The sequence below is a fragment of the Bubalus kerabau genome, chromosome 11 (assembly GCF_029407905.1).
Source record: "Bubalus kerabau isolate K-KA32 ecotype Philippines breed swamp buffalo chromosome 11, PCC_UOA_SB_1v2, whole genome shotgun sequence".
Lineage (NCBI taxonomy): Eukaryota > Metazoa > Chordata > Mammalia > Artiodactyla > Bovidae > Bubalus > Bubalus kerabau.
The window spans coordinates 9,916,051-9,931,541 of NC_073634.1; the positions used below are offsets into that span (position 1 = coordinate 9,916,051).

Here is a 15,491-nt window from a genome sequence, read left to right on the forward strand (position 1 = left end):
CCAGCTCTTTGAGACCCCATGAACTGCAGCACACCAGGCCTCCCTGTCTATCACCAACTCCTGGAGTCCACCCAAACCCATGTCCATTGAGTTGGTGATGCCATCCAACCATCTCATCCTCTGTCATCCCCTTCTCCTCCTGCCCTCAGTCTTTCCCAGCATCAGGGTCTTTTCAAATGAGTCAGCTCTTCACATGAGGTGGCCAAAGTATTGGAGTTTCAGCTTCAAAACCAGTCCTTCCAAAGAACACCCAGGGCTGATCTCCTTTAGAATGGACTGGTTGGATCTCTTTGCAGTCCAAAGGACTCTCAAGAGTCTGCCCCAACACCACAGTTCAAAAGCATCAATTCTTCTGTGCTCAGCTTTCTTTATAGTCCAACTCTCCTTCCAGTGAATATTCAGGGTTGATTTCCTTCATGATTGACTAGTTTGATCTCCTTGCAGTCCAGGGGACTCTCAAGAGTCTTTTCCAGCACCACAGTTCAAAAGTATCAATTCTTTGGCGCTCAGACTTCTTTATGGTCCAACTCTCACATCCATACATGACCACTGGAAAAATCATAGCTTTGACTATACAAACGTTTGTCAGCAAAGTGATATCTCTGCTTTTTAATACGCTGTCTAGATTGGTCATAGCTTTCCTTTCAAGGCATGTGGTAGATCTTCAATATACAGTCATGTGGTAGATCTTCAATATACCAATGACTGTATATTGACTTTACTTATTCACTCAGCAGTGAATGAGTAAAGAAATGAATGGATACCTCAAAATAATTTTACCAGAACTTATATCTATCATCAGAACATGAGATGACTGATAACAGTTTTAACTCAGAATGACCATTTGTGAGACAGTGTTCTAAGCCCTTCACATGTGGTAGCTCATTTAATCCCCACAATAGTCCTTTAAGGACAAATACTCTTATCATGGTTCCAATTTTATCCAAAGGGGGAACTGAAACACAGAGGCTGAGCTTCTATCCAGTGTGAGTATGTGGGATGTGTCTTGTGATCACCTGTGAAAGTGAAGTGAAAGTGTTAGTCACTCAGTCGTGTCTGACTCTGTGCGACCCCCTGGACTATAGCGCACCAGGCTCCTCTGTCCATGGAATTCTCCAGGCAAGAATACTGGAGTGGGCTGCCATTTTCTTCTCCAGGGGATCTTCCTATACATATGGCTGATGCCTAAATTGTGAGCATCTTGAAGAGCAGGTTCTCATTTTATATTTCACTTGATTTAGTTTGAATTTTTAAACTATATTTTATTTATTTTTGGCCACACTGAGTGGCATGTGGGGTCCCTGGTTCCCCGACCAGGGATTGAACCTGTGCTCCTTATGTTGGAAATGCAGTCTTCACCACTGGACAACCAGGGAAGTCTCTATTTTGAATTTTTAAAATTATTTTTGTCTCGGGCACTCCCATTTTGCCTGGCATACAACAGAACATGAATGATGCTGAGGGATTTTCTGACTTGGCCAACCTTTCAAGGACTCTCAGGGTAAAAGCTAGTCTGGTTTGGCTTTGCTCTTGGAATTTTTGTGTCACTTTGGGGCATAAGGGGGATTTTGTTAGTTTTGGTTGGGAGCATGTTTAGCGTGGCCTTGGGTGGTGCATCTTTACCTGCTTCTTCTCCACTGTCCTTGCTCCCTGGGTTGTTTGACTCTTAACCCCCACCCCATGGTTTGGAGCTGATCCCCTGGCCCTAGAGTCCTGGGAATGACAGGGATTCATCAGGGGATAGAAAGTCCCCTGTGGAGGGGAAGGGGGCATCTCCCACCTCCTCCTTTTTCCCGGAACAGTTCCAGGACAGGTGAAGTAAAACCTGGACCCCTGGGGCTGGTCTCCTGTGTTTTATGATTCTGCATATGTGCATTCTCAGTTGCTAAGTCTTGTCTGACTCTTCTGCCATCCCAGGGACTGTCTATGCCCTCCAGGTTCCTCTGTCTATGGAATTTCCCAGGAAAGAATACAGGAGTGAGTTGCCATTCCCTTCTCCAGGGATCTTCCTGACCCAGGGATAGAACCCATGTCTCTTGTGTCTCCTGAACTGGCAGGCAGATTCCTTACCCTGAGCCACCTGGGAAGTGCTTTATGTATCTAACAGGATACAAAGGGCTCTAAAGTCATCACCACCTGTATAGATGAGGAAACTGCACGAGGAGGAGTTATGTCCAAGATCACGCTGGTCTTGGACTGGTCATTATTAAGCATTGCTTGCCCGCAATTAATTTGGAGATACATCTTCAGACACACACACTATGAATTCAGCTTGGCACCTTCCTTGTCTTCTCTGCCTACTCATCAAGCAAGCCAGAACTTGTAACTAACAGCTGGCAGAATTCAGTTGATTTTGTGATGTCTTTATCTCATTTTTAATAAACAAATGTGGGTTATGGTTTGACCTGGAACAGGTAATTGGGAAATGCATTAACCCTTTATTTTCTTCCTCTGTATTGTAGAGATTTAAAACACACTTCCTCGGGGTGACCGAGTTAATAAACCAGACGGCAGGACATCAAAGCCTCCTATCTTATTTGATAATCTGAGTACCGTTTAAAGGTAAATATGATGATAATATTGTTAATCTCGATTATTTTGGGAGAAGGCTAATTTATGTGAATAAAATGTCAGAATTACAGGATATTTAAGGAATGTGGCCTTACTGCTCTGAGGTAGGTTTCAAGGCTTGAACCAGGTATAGAAATCATTTTCCTCATGCTGAGGGTAAGTGGAGGAGAATGGGAATGGAGGTGTTTCTCAGGCTTGCGTGTGTGTATGTGTGTGTTCAGTCACTCAGTTGTGTCTGACTTTTAGCGACCCCGAGCACTGTAGCCCGCCAGGCTCCTCTGTACGTGGGATTTTCCAGGCAAGAATACTGGAGTGGGTTGCCGTTTCTTACTCCAAGGTATCTTGCCAACCCAGGGATTAAATCCAAGTCCTGCATTGGCAGGCAGATTCTTCACCACTGCACCACCTGAGACGAGGCTGGTCTCTCATGCTTAGAATGTCTTTTATTCCCTGCGTTTGCAGGCATACCTCAGAGATACTGTAGTTGGATTCTAGATCACCACAATAAAGCAAGTCACACATTTTCTGTTTCACAGCACATATAAAAGTTTATACCATACTGCAGTCTATTAAATGAGCAATAAAAAAGTGATGTATGTACCTTAACTAAAAAATACTTTATTGCTAAAAAAGTGCCGACCATCATCTGAGGCTTCAGTGAGTTACAGCCTTTTTGCTGGTGGAGGGTCTGATCTGCTCTCAATATTGATGGCTGCTGACTGATCACAGGAGTGGTTGCCAAAGATTGGGATGGCCATGGCAATTTAAAAAAAATAAGACAGCAGTGAAGTTTGCCACATTGATTCTTCCTCTCACTTGAACACTTAGAGGCCATTGTAGGGTTATTAGTTGGCCTAATTTCAATATTGTTGTGTCTTAGGGAACAGGGAGGCCCAAGGAGAGCATTGAGGGACTGCCAGTTGATGGAGACGTCAGAACACACAGAATATTTGCCAATTAAGTTTGCTGTCTTTTATGGACATGGTTCGTGATAACCCCAAAACAAATTACAGTAGTAACATCAAAGATCACTGATAAGCATAAACATAATAGAAATGAAAAGGTTTGAAATGTTGTGAGAATTACCAAAGTGTGACACAGACATGAAAGGAGCAAATGGTGTTGGAAAAGTGGGATCACTTTTCCAATAGATGGGGTCAATGAGGGGTTGCCACAAACCTTGAATTTGTTTCAAAAAAACAAAACACAACATTTGTGAAGTGCAGTAAAGCGAAGAGCAATAAAATAAAATGTGCCTGTATTTTAAAAGCACATTGTAACATTTTTATACATTTTAATACCACTTTTTAAAATTCATTTTTAATTGGAGGATAATTAATTTTTAATGTTGTGTTGGTTTCTGCCATACATCAACATGAATCAGTCATAAGTCACATATGTCCCCTCCTTATGGAACCTCCTTCCCACCTCTCACCCCATCCCAACCCTCTAGGTTGTCACAGAGCCCCAGTTTGAGTTCCCTGTGTCATACACCAAATTCCCACTAGCTATCTGCTTTACATACAGTAATGTATATGTTCCTCTAGGCCCTCCTGCGCCCGCGCAGCCACCGCTCCTTGGGTGTGGGGTAGCTCCTCCCGGCCGCCGCCCCTGGCCTCAGGCGGGGAGTAGGTCCTCTCGGCTGCTCCTGCCCTGTCACAGCCTGGCACTCTCGGCCGCCGCCCCTGACCTCGGACGTGGGGTAACTCCTCTTGGCCGCCGCCCCTCGGGCATGGGGTCCTCCCGTGCCCAGCCTGGCACTCTCGGCTCTGGCCCCTGACCTCGGACGTGGGGTAACTCCTCTTGGCCGCCGCCCCTCGGGCATGGGGTCCTCCCGTGCCCAGCCTGGCACTCTCGGCTCTGGCCCCTGACCTTGGACGTGGGGTAGCTCCTCTCAGCCACGTTATGTGCGCTGTTGCAGTCGCCCGCGCTGTGTGGAGGTGATGGAATCCCAGTTGAGCTATTTCAAATCCTGAAAGATGATGCTGTGAAAGTGCTGCACTCAATATGCCAGCAAATTTGGAAAACTCAGCAGTGGCCACAGTACTGGAAAAGCTCAGTTTTCATTCCAATCCCAAAGAAAGGCAATGCCAAAGAATGCTCAAACTACTGCACAATTGCACTCATCTCACACGCTAGTAAAGTAATGCTCAAAATTCTCCAAGCCAGGCTTCAGCAATACGTGAACCGTGAACTTCCAGATATTCAAGCTGGTTTTAGAAAAGGCAGAGGAACCAGAGATCAAATTGCCAACATCCGCTGGATCATGGAAAAAGCAAGAGAGTTCCAGAAAAACATCCATTTCTGCTTTATTGACTATGCCAAAGCCTTTGACTGTGTGGATCAAAATAAACTGTGGAAAATTTTGAAAGAGATGGGAATACCAGACCACCTGACCTGCCTCTTGAGAAACCTATATGCAGGTCAGGAAGCAACAGTTAGAACTGGACATGGAACAACAGACTGGTTCCAAATAGGAAAAGGAGTACATCAAGGCTGTATATTGTCACCCTGCTTATTTAACTTCTATGCAGAGTACATCATGAGAAACGCTGGGCTGGAAGAAGCACAAGCTGGAATCAAGATTGCCGGGAGAAATATCAATCACCTCAGATATGCAGATGACACCACCCTTGTGGCAGAAAGAGGAACTAAAAAGCCTCTTGATGAAAGTGAAAGAGGAGAGTGAAAAAGTTGGCTTAAAGCTCCAAATTCAGAAAACGAAGATCATGGCATCTGGTCCCATCACTTCATGGGAAATAGATGGGGAAACAGTGTCAGACTTTATTTTTGGGGGGCTCCAAAATCACTGCAGATGGTGACTGCAGCCATGAAATTAAGACACTTACTCCTTGGAAGGAAAGTTATGACCAACCTAGATAGCATATTGAAAAGCAGAGACATTACTTGGCCAACAAAGGTCCGTCTAGTCAAGGCTATGGTTTTTCCTGTGGTCATGTATGGATGTGAGAGTTGGACTGTGAAGAAGGCTGAGCACTGAAGAATTGATGCTTTTGAACTGTGGTGTTAGAGAAGACTCTTGAGAGTCCCTTGGACTGCAAGGAGATCCAACCAGTCCATTCTGAAGGAGATCAACCCTGGGATTTCTTTGGAAGGAATGATGCTAAAGCTGAAACTCCAGTACTTTGGCCACCTCATGCAAAGAATTGACTCATTGGAAAAGACTCTGATGTTGGGAGGGATTGGGGGCAGGAGGAGAAGGGGACGACAGAGGATGAGATGGCTGGATGGCATCACCGACTCAATGGACATGAGTCTGAGTGAACTCCAGGAGATGGTGATGGACAGGGAGGCCTGGTGTGCTGCGATTCATGGGGTCGCAAAGAGTCGGACAAGACTGAGCAACTGAACTGAACTGAACTGAATGTATATGTTTCCCTGCTACCCTCTCAATTTGTCTCACCCTCCCTTCTCCCTTAAATAGAATATTTTTCAGGTAATATTCTAATGACTTCATGTTATTAGAATCTGGGTTTGTGATGTCTTAGTTAAAATATTTTGTGTTTGCAAGTAACTTATGGCTAGAGAAAATTAGGCAAGTCTCATCTTCTGTAAAACTAAAACGACAGATATTTTTCCAAAGCATTAGATTATATGGTCTGCCCTGGACACTACCCCCAAGGTTGGGCATAGTGGACAGCTATTTTTTAGTTCTTTTTCTCAGCCATTCTGTGAGCACTTACCATGGGCTTCTGAATTCCCAGCTCAGCACAGTGCTGGATGCAGTGATAGGGAAGCTGTGGTTCCTGTCCCCATGGGGCTTCCTGTCCTGGGGTAACGGCAGTGACATACATTATTACATTCATGCTGGTTGCTGTGGGGGCGCAGAGGAGGAAGGAATAGCCAGGCAAGTGTACTGGGGGCTCCCTGGGGTGGTGGGAGGAGGGTGACCCTGGTTGAGACTGGATGGATTGGGAGGGACCTTGGGAGGTGAAGGGCAGAGCCAAGCCAAGGGCTCTGGGGTTGGAGCACAGGGAAAGGTGAAGGCTGACAGTGGAGGGGCGGGGAACAGGGAGGTGGAGGCTTGAGTCTGAAGGGAGCAGTCAGAGCCTCAGCACCAAGGAGCTGTGCTCAGGGCTGCGGACTGTTTGGGGTGCACTGGGGAGCCAGTTGCAGGTGTTTTGACCTGATCGTTTGGTAATCTCTGGTTCAACCAGTTTGGTAATCCCTGGAGATGGACCAGTTAGTGCTGGCGAGAGCAGCTCTGGGGTGGCAGGCGTCAGGGTCACTGAGCCGGCATCTCTCATTGGGGGTGTGTGTGTGCACACGCGTGCATGCAGTGTGTGTGTGTGTGTGTGTGTGCACGCATGCGCGCACATGGCAGAGTTGTCCCTATCACTGAGGTGGGGAGCAAGGTCGGTGGGGAGAATAAATTTGGTTTGAGGCCTGTGGAATATGAGGAATTCATAGGTTGTTGGATAAATGTGTACATTAGGGGCTTCCCTAGTGGCTCAGATGGTAAAGAATCTGCCTGCAATGCAAGAGATCCAGGGTCAATCCCTGGGTTAGGAAGATCCCCTGGAGAAGGATATGGCAACCCACTCCAGGATTCTTGCCTGGGAAATCCCATGGACAGAGGAGTCTGGTGGGCTACAGTCCATGGGGTCGCAAAGAGTCAGATATGACTGAGTGAATTAACACTTTTCTCACTTTCATAAATTCATTGGAAGCAGGAGATTGGAGTTTGGTGCACATAATTGCAACTCCGCCTCCACCCCCTGCCGCCGCCTCAGGGGTACCGAACAGGAACATTCCAAAAGGAAAAGGGGCCATACTGAACATTAACTTCATGTGGGCTTGAGTAGTTTAGAAAGGTAGGCAAAAGGAGCATTTTTTTCCCCTTTTTCAATTCCAATTGATATTATTTTAGTGATGTTTAATGGATAAAACCCTGGGCATGCTTTCCTTCTGGCATCAGTCAAATGCTTGACCTGATTATGCCCCCTGCCATGGATATGGACAAAATGTTATGAAATTAAAATTACAGGTTACCAGGGGCTTCCCTGGTGGCTCAGTCTGTAAAGAATCTGCCTGCAATGCAGGAAACCTGGGTTCTGTCCCTGAGTCAGGAAGTTCCCCTGGAGGAAGAAATGACAACCCACTCCAGTATTGTTGGCTGAGAAATTCCATGGACAGAGGAGCCTAGTGGGCTACAGTCCACAAGGTCGCAAGAGCTGGACGTGACTCAGTGGCTAAAGTACCACCAGGACCTCAGTTTAATACATAGCCCAGTGGCTGGTCAATGCCTTTTGTAGCTGCTGCTCTGTGGGTGTGGCTTCTCAACTATGCAGAGGGGCTGTGGAGGTTTTATTTTTTTGTGGTAAGATTAAAACATGTTTATTGTAGAAATTTTAAATTGAAAGCTCTAGCAAGCCCCCAGAAAAGGGGAAGACAACCAATCATAAGAATCAACCCAATTGTAATATATTGTTATTATTTCTTGCGGTCTTTCTGGTTCATTTCTATGCGGCTGTGCCATTTCATCCAAAGGGTTTAGTGTCATACATTATAAAGGGAAGGTGTGACCTTTGGCAGGATCTGGAAGTTTGGGGCTTTGCACATGGGTCCTGACAGTGGCTAGGTTCTAGGTGGGGAACAGATCCATCTAAGTAGAGACAAGATGCTTTGATGGTCTAGTGAGTAGTCTACTTGGGATGTAGCATAGGTTGGATTTGGGGGAAATTTAAATGGAAATGAATGATGGCACAGATGATGGAAGTTTTGTTCATCTTAAATTATGTGAGCTTGTCCCCAGTTCTGTTAAAAATCTTCATCCTCCTTTTACCCATTTTGCATCACAAAGCATGATCGCATAAACGATGTAGGGAGACTAGCCTATCAGTGTGACTTCGGGGTGAGGGTGAAGCCAGGTGGGGGGTCAATATATGTAGCTTTAGAGATTTTGGGGGAATAGTTACTTTTTAAATTTTTGTTTGTTTGTTTTTCCAGGAGAATATGAAAGTATTACTCAGGCTTCTTTGTTTCATGACTTTACTGATTCCTTCTCTGGAGACTGGTGAGTAAAGCATTTCCTTGTGTTCCTGTCCATTAAGAAAATCTGTTATGTAGAATACCTGTGGTACCTTCCTTAACAGCATCATTTTTCTTACCTGTGTCTTTGGATTTACAGGTCAGAGAACTGTATTGCTGGATGCCCTTTCAACATCTTTACTTTTCATTCTCTCATTTGTCCATTGGGAAACTGAAGCCCAGGGAGGTTAGGAGCCCATGGTCATGAGGCTATTTCAGAGCGAGAGTTGTAATCCATACCACCAATGTCTAGTCCAGGTCTCTCCCCACTTTGTTGCTGCTTAAAGAGTATGTTCTGGGGGTTCCTGGCTTTCATTTGCAAGAGGTGTAAAATGCAGTCTTTATGAACCCACAGCTGACAGTTCTTTATTGTCTCCATTTATTCATCTTCACTCTTCCCCTCTCTCTCTCTTACTGCAAATGCATTTAGCCCTACTATGTGCCAGGCTCTGCTACTGGGGCTACAACCATGAATAATCCAAACAGAAATATCTATCTGCATGGGGTTTACATTCCAGTAATGGACAGAGACAATACCTTAGATAAGTAAATATATATTATGTCATATGTTGGTAAGTGTAGAGAGAAAAAAAAAAGCAGGAAAAGGAAGGTATAAAGTTTTGGGATTGGGGTGGGCAGAAGGTTACATTTTTTTTTTTTTTTGATAGTGTGGCCAGGAAAGATCTCATCAAGAAGTTGACCTTTGAATTGACCCTGAAAGAGGGGGTCAAGGAAGCTATAAAGACCAGGTTGGGGGTGGAGAAATATTCTAGGCAGCCTGTGCCAAGGTCCTATGGCCAGGAGTACTGGCATGCTCCAGGAACTAAAATCCCCTGTGGCTAGAACGGAGTGAAAGGTGAGGGGTATGATTTGAGTGATAGAGATTAGGGGAGGGTTGACCGTGTAGAGAACTTAGTGACCTTTCTAAGGATCTTGGCTTGTCCTCTGAAATGGGAAGACTGTGTAGGTTTCCTGTGTAAACCTAGAGAGGTGATTTTTTTTTTTTTTGGTTGCACTCTGTGGCTTGTGGGAACTTAGTTCCCCAACCAAGGATTGAACCCAGGCCCTCTACAGTGCAAGTGTGGAGTCCTAACCACTGGACTGCCAGGAAATTTCTATGTTTTACAGGCGCATTTTGGTTCTTAAACTGCGAACAGACCATTGGGAGGCAAAGGGAGAAATAGGCCAGTTAGGAGGTGGTTACAGTGGTTCAGGCAAGCTATGAAGGTAAATATTCAAGGGTGACAAAGAGAATTGAGTTGTCAGAGTCTGGATATACTTTGATGACAGAGCCAAGAGGATTTTCAGATAGAGTGGATGTGGGTGTGAGGGACAGAGGGTTTTAGTGTGAGCACATGCAGAGTGGAGTTGCGATTGATGAGAGGGGGAAGGTCACGTGTTCAGACTGGACATGTTAAGGCTGTTGTTGTTCAGTTACTAAGTCGTGTCCGACTCTTTGTGACCCCATGGACTGCAGCACGCCAGGCTTCCCTGTTCCTTCACCATCTCCCAGAATTTGCTCAAACTTACGTGCATCGAGTCAGTGATGCCATCTAACCATTTCATTCTCTGCTACCCTCTTCTCCTCTTGCCCTCAGTCTTTCCCAGCATCAGGGTCTTTTCCAGTGAGTCGGCTCTTCACATCATGTGGCCAAAGTATTGATCTTCAGCATCAGCATCAGTCCTTCCAACGAATATTCAGGGTTGGTTTCCTTTAGGACTGACTGTGTTTTATCTCCTTGCTGTCCAAGGGACTCTCAAGAGTCTTTGCACCATAATAGCTGTCCGTTAGATGTCTACATTGGAGAAGGAAATGGCAACCCACTCCAGTGTTCTTGCCTGGAGAATCTCAGGGACGGGGGAGCCTGGTGGGCTGCTGTCTATGGGATCGCACAGAGTTGGACACGACTGAAGTGACTTAGCAGTAGCAGATGTCTACATAGTGATTTGATTAAGCAGTCTGGAGCTAGAGATTGGAGGAATAAAGTTGAAGACCTTGGCAAGCAGCTGGTATTCGAACTCTGAGACTCGATGGGGAGTGAGGGTGGTTAGAAAAGAACAGAGCGTCAAGTAGCGAACTCCACAACTCTCCAAGAATGGATGGTCAGGCTCCCACTCATCCAAGAGCCAGTGACAGACTGGCCAGAAATGTAGGAGGAGAACCAGACAATGTCCTGGAAGCCAAGTGAAGAACCTATTTCAAGGATGAGGATAACACATGTGCAGTGCAATGGATGGCATCACTGACTCAATGGACATGAATTTGAGCAAACTCCAGGAGACAGTGAAGGACAGAGAGGCCTGGTGTGCTGCAGACCATGGGGTTGCAAAGAGTCAGACAGGACTGAGTGACTGAACAACAGCAGCAATGCAGATGTGTTAAGTAAGATGATGTTTGAAAGTCGTTGATTTAGCAACTTAAAAGTCATAGGTGACTTGGTCAGAACAGTTTTGGTGGAGCCGTTGGGCAAACCCCAGATAAACAGGAGAGTGTGTTGAGCTGAGTTCTTAAGGCTTACTCTTTTATCACTGTTAATTGTTGTTGCTACTGCTCTTCCTAGGAGTGAAATACTTACCAGTCCTGGCTCAGTGCAGGTACCATGCTGACCGCCTAGTGACTTCTGTTTCAATACTGTTTTTAAGCAGCTTTAAAGGAGGTTATAATAGACTCACAATAAACCACACATATAAGGTATTCAATTTATGTGTTGGCATACATATCCACCCATGAAACCATCACAATCCCAGATAATATTGAAATGAGTATAAATTGGTTTAGAGAGATTGGACTACTTAACAATATTGAGTCTTCTGATCAAAGAATGAAGTATAGACGTCTTCATTGTCTTTGATCTCTTAACATTTATTTAAATAAATTTAATCTTTAAAATTTATTTTGTAATTTTCATTGGATTGGTCTGATGCATCTTTTGTCAGATTTATCCTTAAATTATTCATATCTATTGAGGCTATTATAAAAGGTATTTTTAAAAATCCAGTTTCTAATTGTTTTTGATAATATAAACTCATTCCTATTTGCATATTCATATTATATCCTACAACTGAGGAACCCCTCTAGATCTTTTGTAGATTTCTTTGCATATTAAAGATTTCATAGCATATTCTACATAGATAATAATGTGTGCAAATAGACATTTTATTTTCTCCTTCAATCTTAATGCCATTTCTTTTTCTTGCCCTAGTACACTAATTAGGTCTTCCAATACAATGTTGAATAAAAGTGGTTAGAGTGGACATTCTTACCTTCTTGCTAATCTTATATGTGATAGCTGTAAGTTTTTTATAGCTGTCCTCTATTAGGTTTAGGAAGTTCCCACCTATTTCTAGTTTTGTTTGTTGCTGTTTTTCTTGGGTAAGGACCCAACTTTGCACTCCTAGCATGTTATGTACCTCACAATGCACTGTTGGTTTTTAATATACTGTAGGATTCGGTTTGCTAAGATGTTAAAAAAATTTTTGCATCTGTATTCTATGATAAAGACTGGTTTGTGGTTTTCCTGTAATGTCTTTGGTTTGGGAATTAGAATAATACTTATTTGACAGAGTGAATTGGGAAGTGTTTCTGACTCTTCAATTTTCTGAAAGAGTTTGTGTAAAATTGGTGTTTTCCTTCTATGAGTATACCAGTGAAACCATCTAGGCTTGAAATTTTGTTGTTCTTGTTGTTGGGTTTTTTCCTTAAAAAAAATTTTTTTTTTATTGAAATATAGTTGATTTACAATATTCTGAAAGAACTAGCTTTTGATATCTTTGGTTTTTCTCTGTTGTTTTTTTTTTATTTCATTGATTTTTCTCTTGGAGCCATATCATTTACTATCTTATGCTTACTTAATTTTTAGGTTTTAATCTTTTTTGATATATTAAGTGGAAACTGAAGTTATTTGAGATCTTTTTTCTTACAGAGGTACTTAATACTATTGACTTTCCTCTAGGTATTTTTTTCCTTTGCATGACACAAGTGTTGATATGTTGTATTTTATCATTCAGATCAAAATACTTTCTAATTTCCTCTTTGATGCATGGGTTATTTAGAATATTTTTTTAAGGTTTTAAACACATCAGTGAATTCCTAGATATTTTTCTGTTATTGATTTCTAATTTAATTCAGCTGTCACCAGAGAACATCCTTTGAACCCTTTTAAGTTTGTTAACTGTTGGGTTTTGAACAAGAATATGGTTTATCTTGATAAGTTTTCTTGTGTGCAATTAAAAAGAATGTGTATTTGGTTGTTGGGTAAGGTTTTCTGTAAATACTAATTATGCCAGATTGGTTGATAGTATGGTTCAAATCTTCTTCTACATCACTGCTGCTTTTCTAATTGTTCTACTTGTTGTGTCAGTTACTGTGAGTAGTGTTGAAATCTCTGGACTCTAATTGCAGGCTTCTCTATTTCTTTTTGCAGTTCTATCAGTTTTTGCTTTATGTATTCTGAAACACTGTCAGTAGGTGAATAAATGTCTAAGATTACCATGTACCTCTTGACAAATGACTCCTCTGTCGTAATTAAATGACTTTTTACCCCTGGAAATATGCTTTAGTGTAAAGTCTACTTTGTTAATAATATAGTAACCATTCAAATCTTCTTTTAATTAACATAATATTTCTCTCCCCTCTCCACTTTTACTTTTAAGGTGCTTTTACACTTAAAGTGTGTATATGTGTGGGTTTGTGTGTATGTTAGCATATAGTAAGATCCTTTTTTTAAATCAAATCTGACTCTCTCTGCCTTTCAATTGCGTTACTTAGACCATGAAAAAAATGTGTATGATTATTAGTATATTTGGGTTTTATTTTAGGAGCTTGTGATTTTATTTTCTCCTTGTACTATTATTTCTTTGTTATCTTTTTCTCTTTTTGTTTTTGCTGCCTTTTGGATAAATTGAGAATTTTCATGATTTATTTTATCTTCTGTGTTGGCTTATAATAACTTTAAAAAAATAGCTGCCTTAGTGCTTACGGTATCCATCTTTAACTTATCAGAAATGGCAACCCACTCCAGTATACTTGCCTGGAAAATCCCATGGACAGAGGAGCCTGGTTGGCTACTGTCCATAGGGTCGCAAAGAGTCGGACACGACTGAGGGACTTCACTTAAGCGACTTTTATATACCTTCAAGTGATTGTGAAGTGAAGTTGCTCAGTCGTGTCCGACTCTTTGCAACCCCATAGACTGTGGTACCAGTTCACAAATAGTATAAAAAACCTCGAATACATCCACTACTCCCTTCTTGAACTTTGCCCCTTTGTTTCCACACATGTTACATCTTCAGATGTTATAGGTCTCACAATCATTGTTTTTGCTTTAAACATTTAATTATCTTTCAGTACAGTTCAGTTGCTCAGTCATGTCTGACTCTTTGTGACCTCATGGACCGATGGCAGCACACCAGGCTTCCCTGTCCATTACTAACCCCTGGAGCCTGCTTGAACTCTTGTCCATCGAGTCGGTGATGCCATCCAACCATCTCATCCTCTGTCGTCCCCCTTCTCCTCCTGCCTTCAATCTTTCCCAGCATCAGAGTCTTTTCCAATGAGTCAGTTCTTTGTATCAGGTAACCAAAGTACTGGAACTTCAGCTTCAGCATCAGTCCTTCCAATGAATATTCAGGACTGATTTTCTTTTGGATTGAAAAGTTTGATATCCTTGCAGTCCCAGGGGCTCTCAAGGATCTTCTCCAACAGAACAGTTCAAAAGCATCAGTTTTTCAGTGCTCAACTTTCTTTATGGTCCATCTCTCACACCCATACATGACTACCGGAAAAACCATAGCTTTGACTATATGGACCTTTGTTGGTATAATGTCTCTGCTTTTTAATATGCTGTCTAGGTTTGTCATAGATTTTCTTCCAAGGAGCAAGCATCTTTTAATTTCATGGCTGCAGTCACCGTCTGCAGTGATTTTGGAGCCCAAGAAAATAAAGTCTGTCACTGTTTCCATTGTCTCCCCGTCTATTTGCCATGAAGTGATCTTCAGTTATCTTTAAAGAGGTTTAAATAAAATGAAAAATTTTATGACTACCCATGTAGTAAACATTTCTGGGGCTATTTATTCCTTTATGTAGATTCATTTTTTTTTCATCTGATACTATTTTTCTTTCTTTCTAAAGGACCTCCTTACATTTTTTGTCAGTACAAGTGTGCTGGTGATAGTTTATATATATATGAAAATAAATTTTAAAAAGTAATATTTTAAAAGTATGAAAAAGTATTTTGCTTCTATTTCTTTATTTTGCCTCTGTTTCTGCCTCTCTAATTTATTCAAGCAAGATAATCAGTGAATACAAAAATAATTGTATGAAAAGTATTTATAGACTATGCACATAATCTCAAAATACCACCTATCAAATTGCTTATTATTTGAAAAGAGACACTGTATAGTTGAAAGACCTGGAGGATAAAATTTAGCCAGATGATACAATTTTGCATCACTGAAAATGGAGCATACTGATATTGTGTATTTTTTGTGATGATGGAATAGGGATGAATATTATTAACCAGGTATTACCAGTTGTCTGGCTTGAATTTTACAGTGTTGCCTCTATTTCTGAAAGATACTTTCCCTGGATGTAGAATTCTAGGTAGATGATTTTTTTTTTCCTTTTAGTACTTATCTTAATTCTTCTCTCTTCTGGCTTGTATTGTTTCTGGTAAGAAGGCTGCATCATTTTTGTCTTACGTGGTGTGGTTTTCTTCATGTTTCTTTGGGGATCATTGGGGATCATTGGGACTTTGGGGTCTGTGGTGGGTACGTCATTTTCATAAAATCCTGAAAAATTTCAACTTGTATTTCTTCAAAGACTTTTCCTGTTCCAGGAAGACAGGCCCTCTCCTGCCCTTAAGGGATTC

General features: G+C 42.3%; 1 protein-coding gene across 8 annotated transcripts in view; it reads left to right on the forward strand.

Annotated features, from left to right (window-relative positions):
* IL1R1 (interleukin 1 receptor type 1) overlaps window positions 1-15,491 on the forward strand; it is a 91,001-nt gene that overhangs the window by 54,464 nt on the left and 21,046 nt on the right. For all 8 annotated transcript variants that reach the window (XM_055539512.1, XM_055539510.1, XM_055539511.1 and 5 more), the window contains 2 exons: window positions 2,463-2,562; window positions 8,542-8,608. In XM_055539512.1, the coding sequence (XP_055395487.1) occupies window positions 8,548-8,608 (61 nt within the window). In that variant the 5' untranslated portion in view covers window positions 2,463-2,562; window positions 8,542-8,547. The remainder of the gene's footprint in view (window positions 1-2,462; window positions 2,563-8,541; window positions 8,609-15,491) is intronic.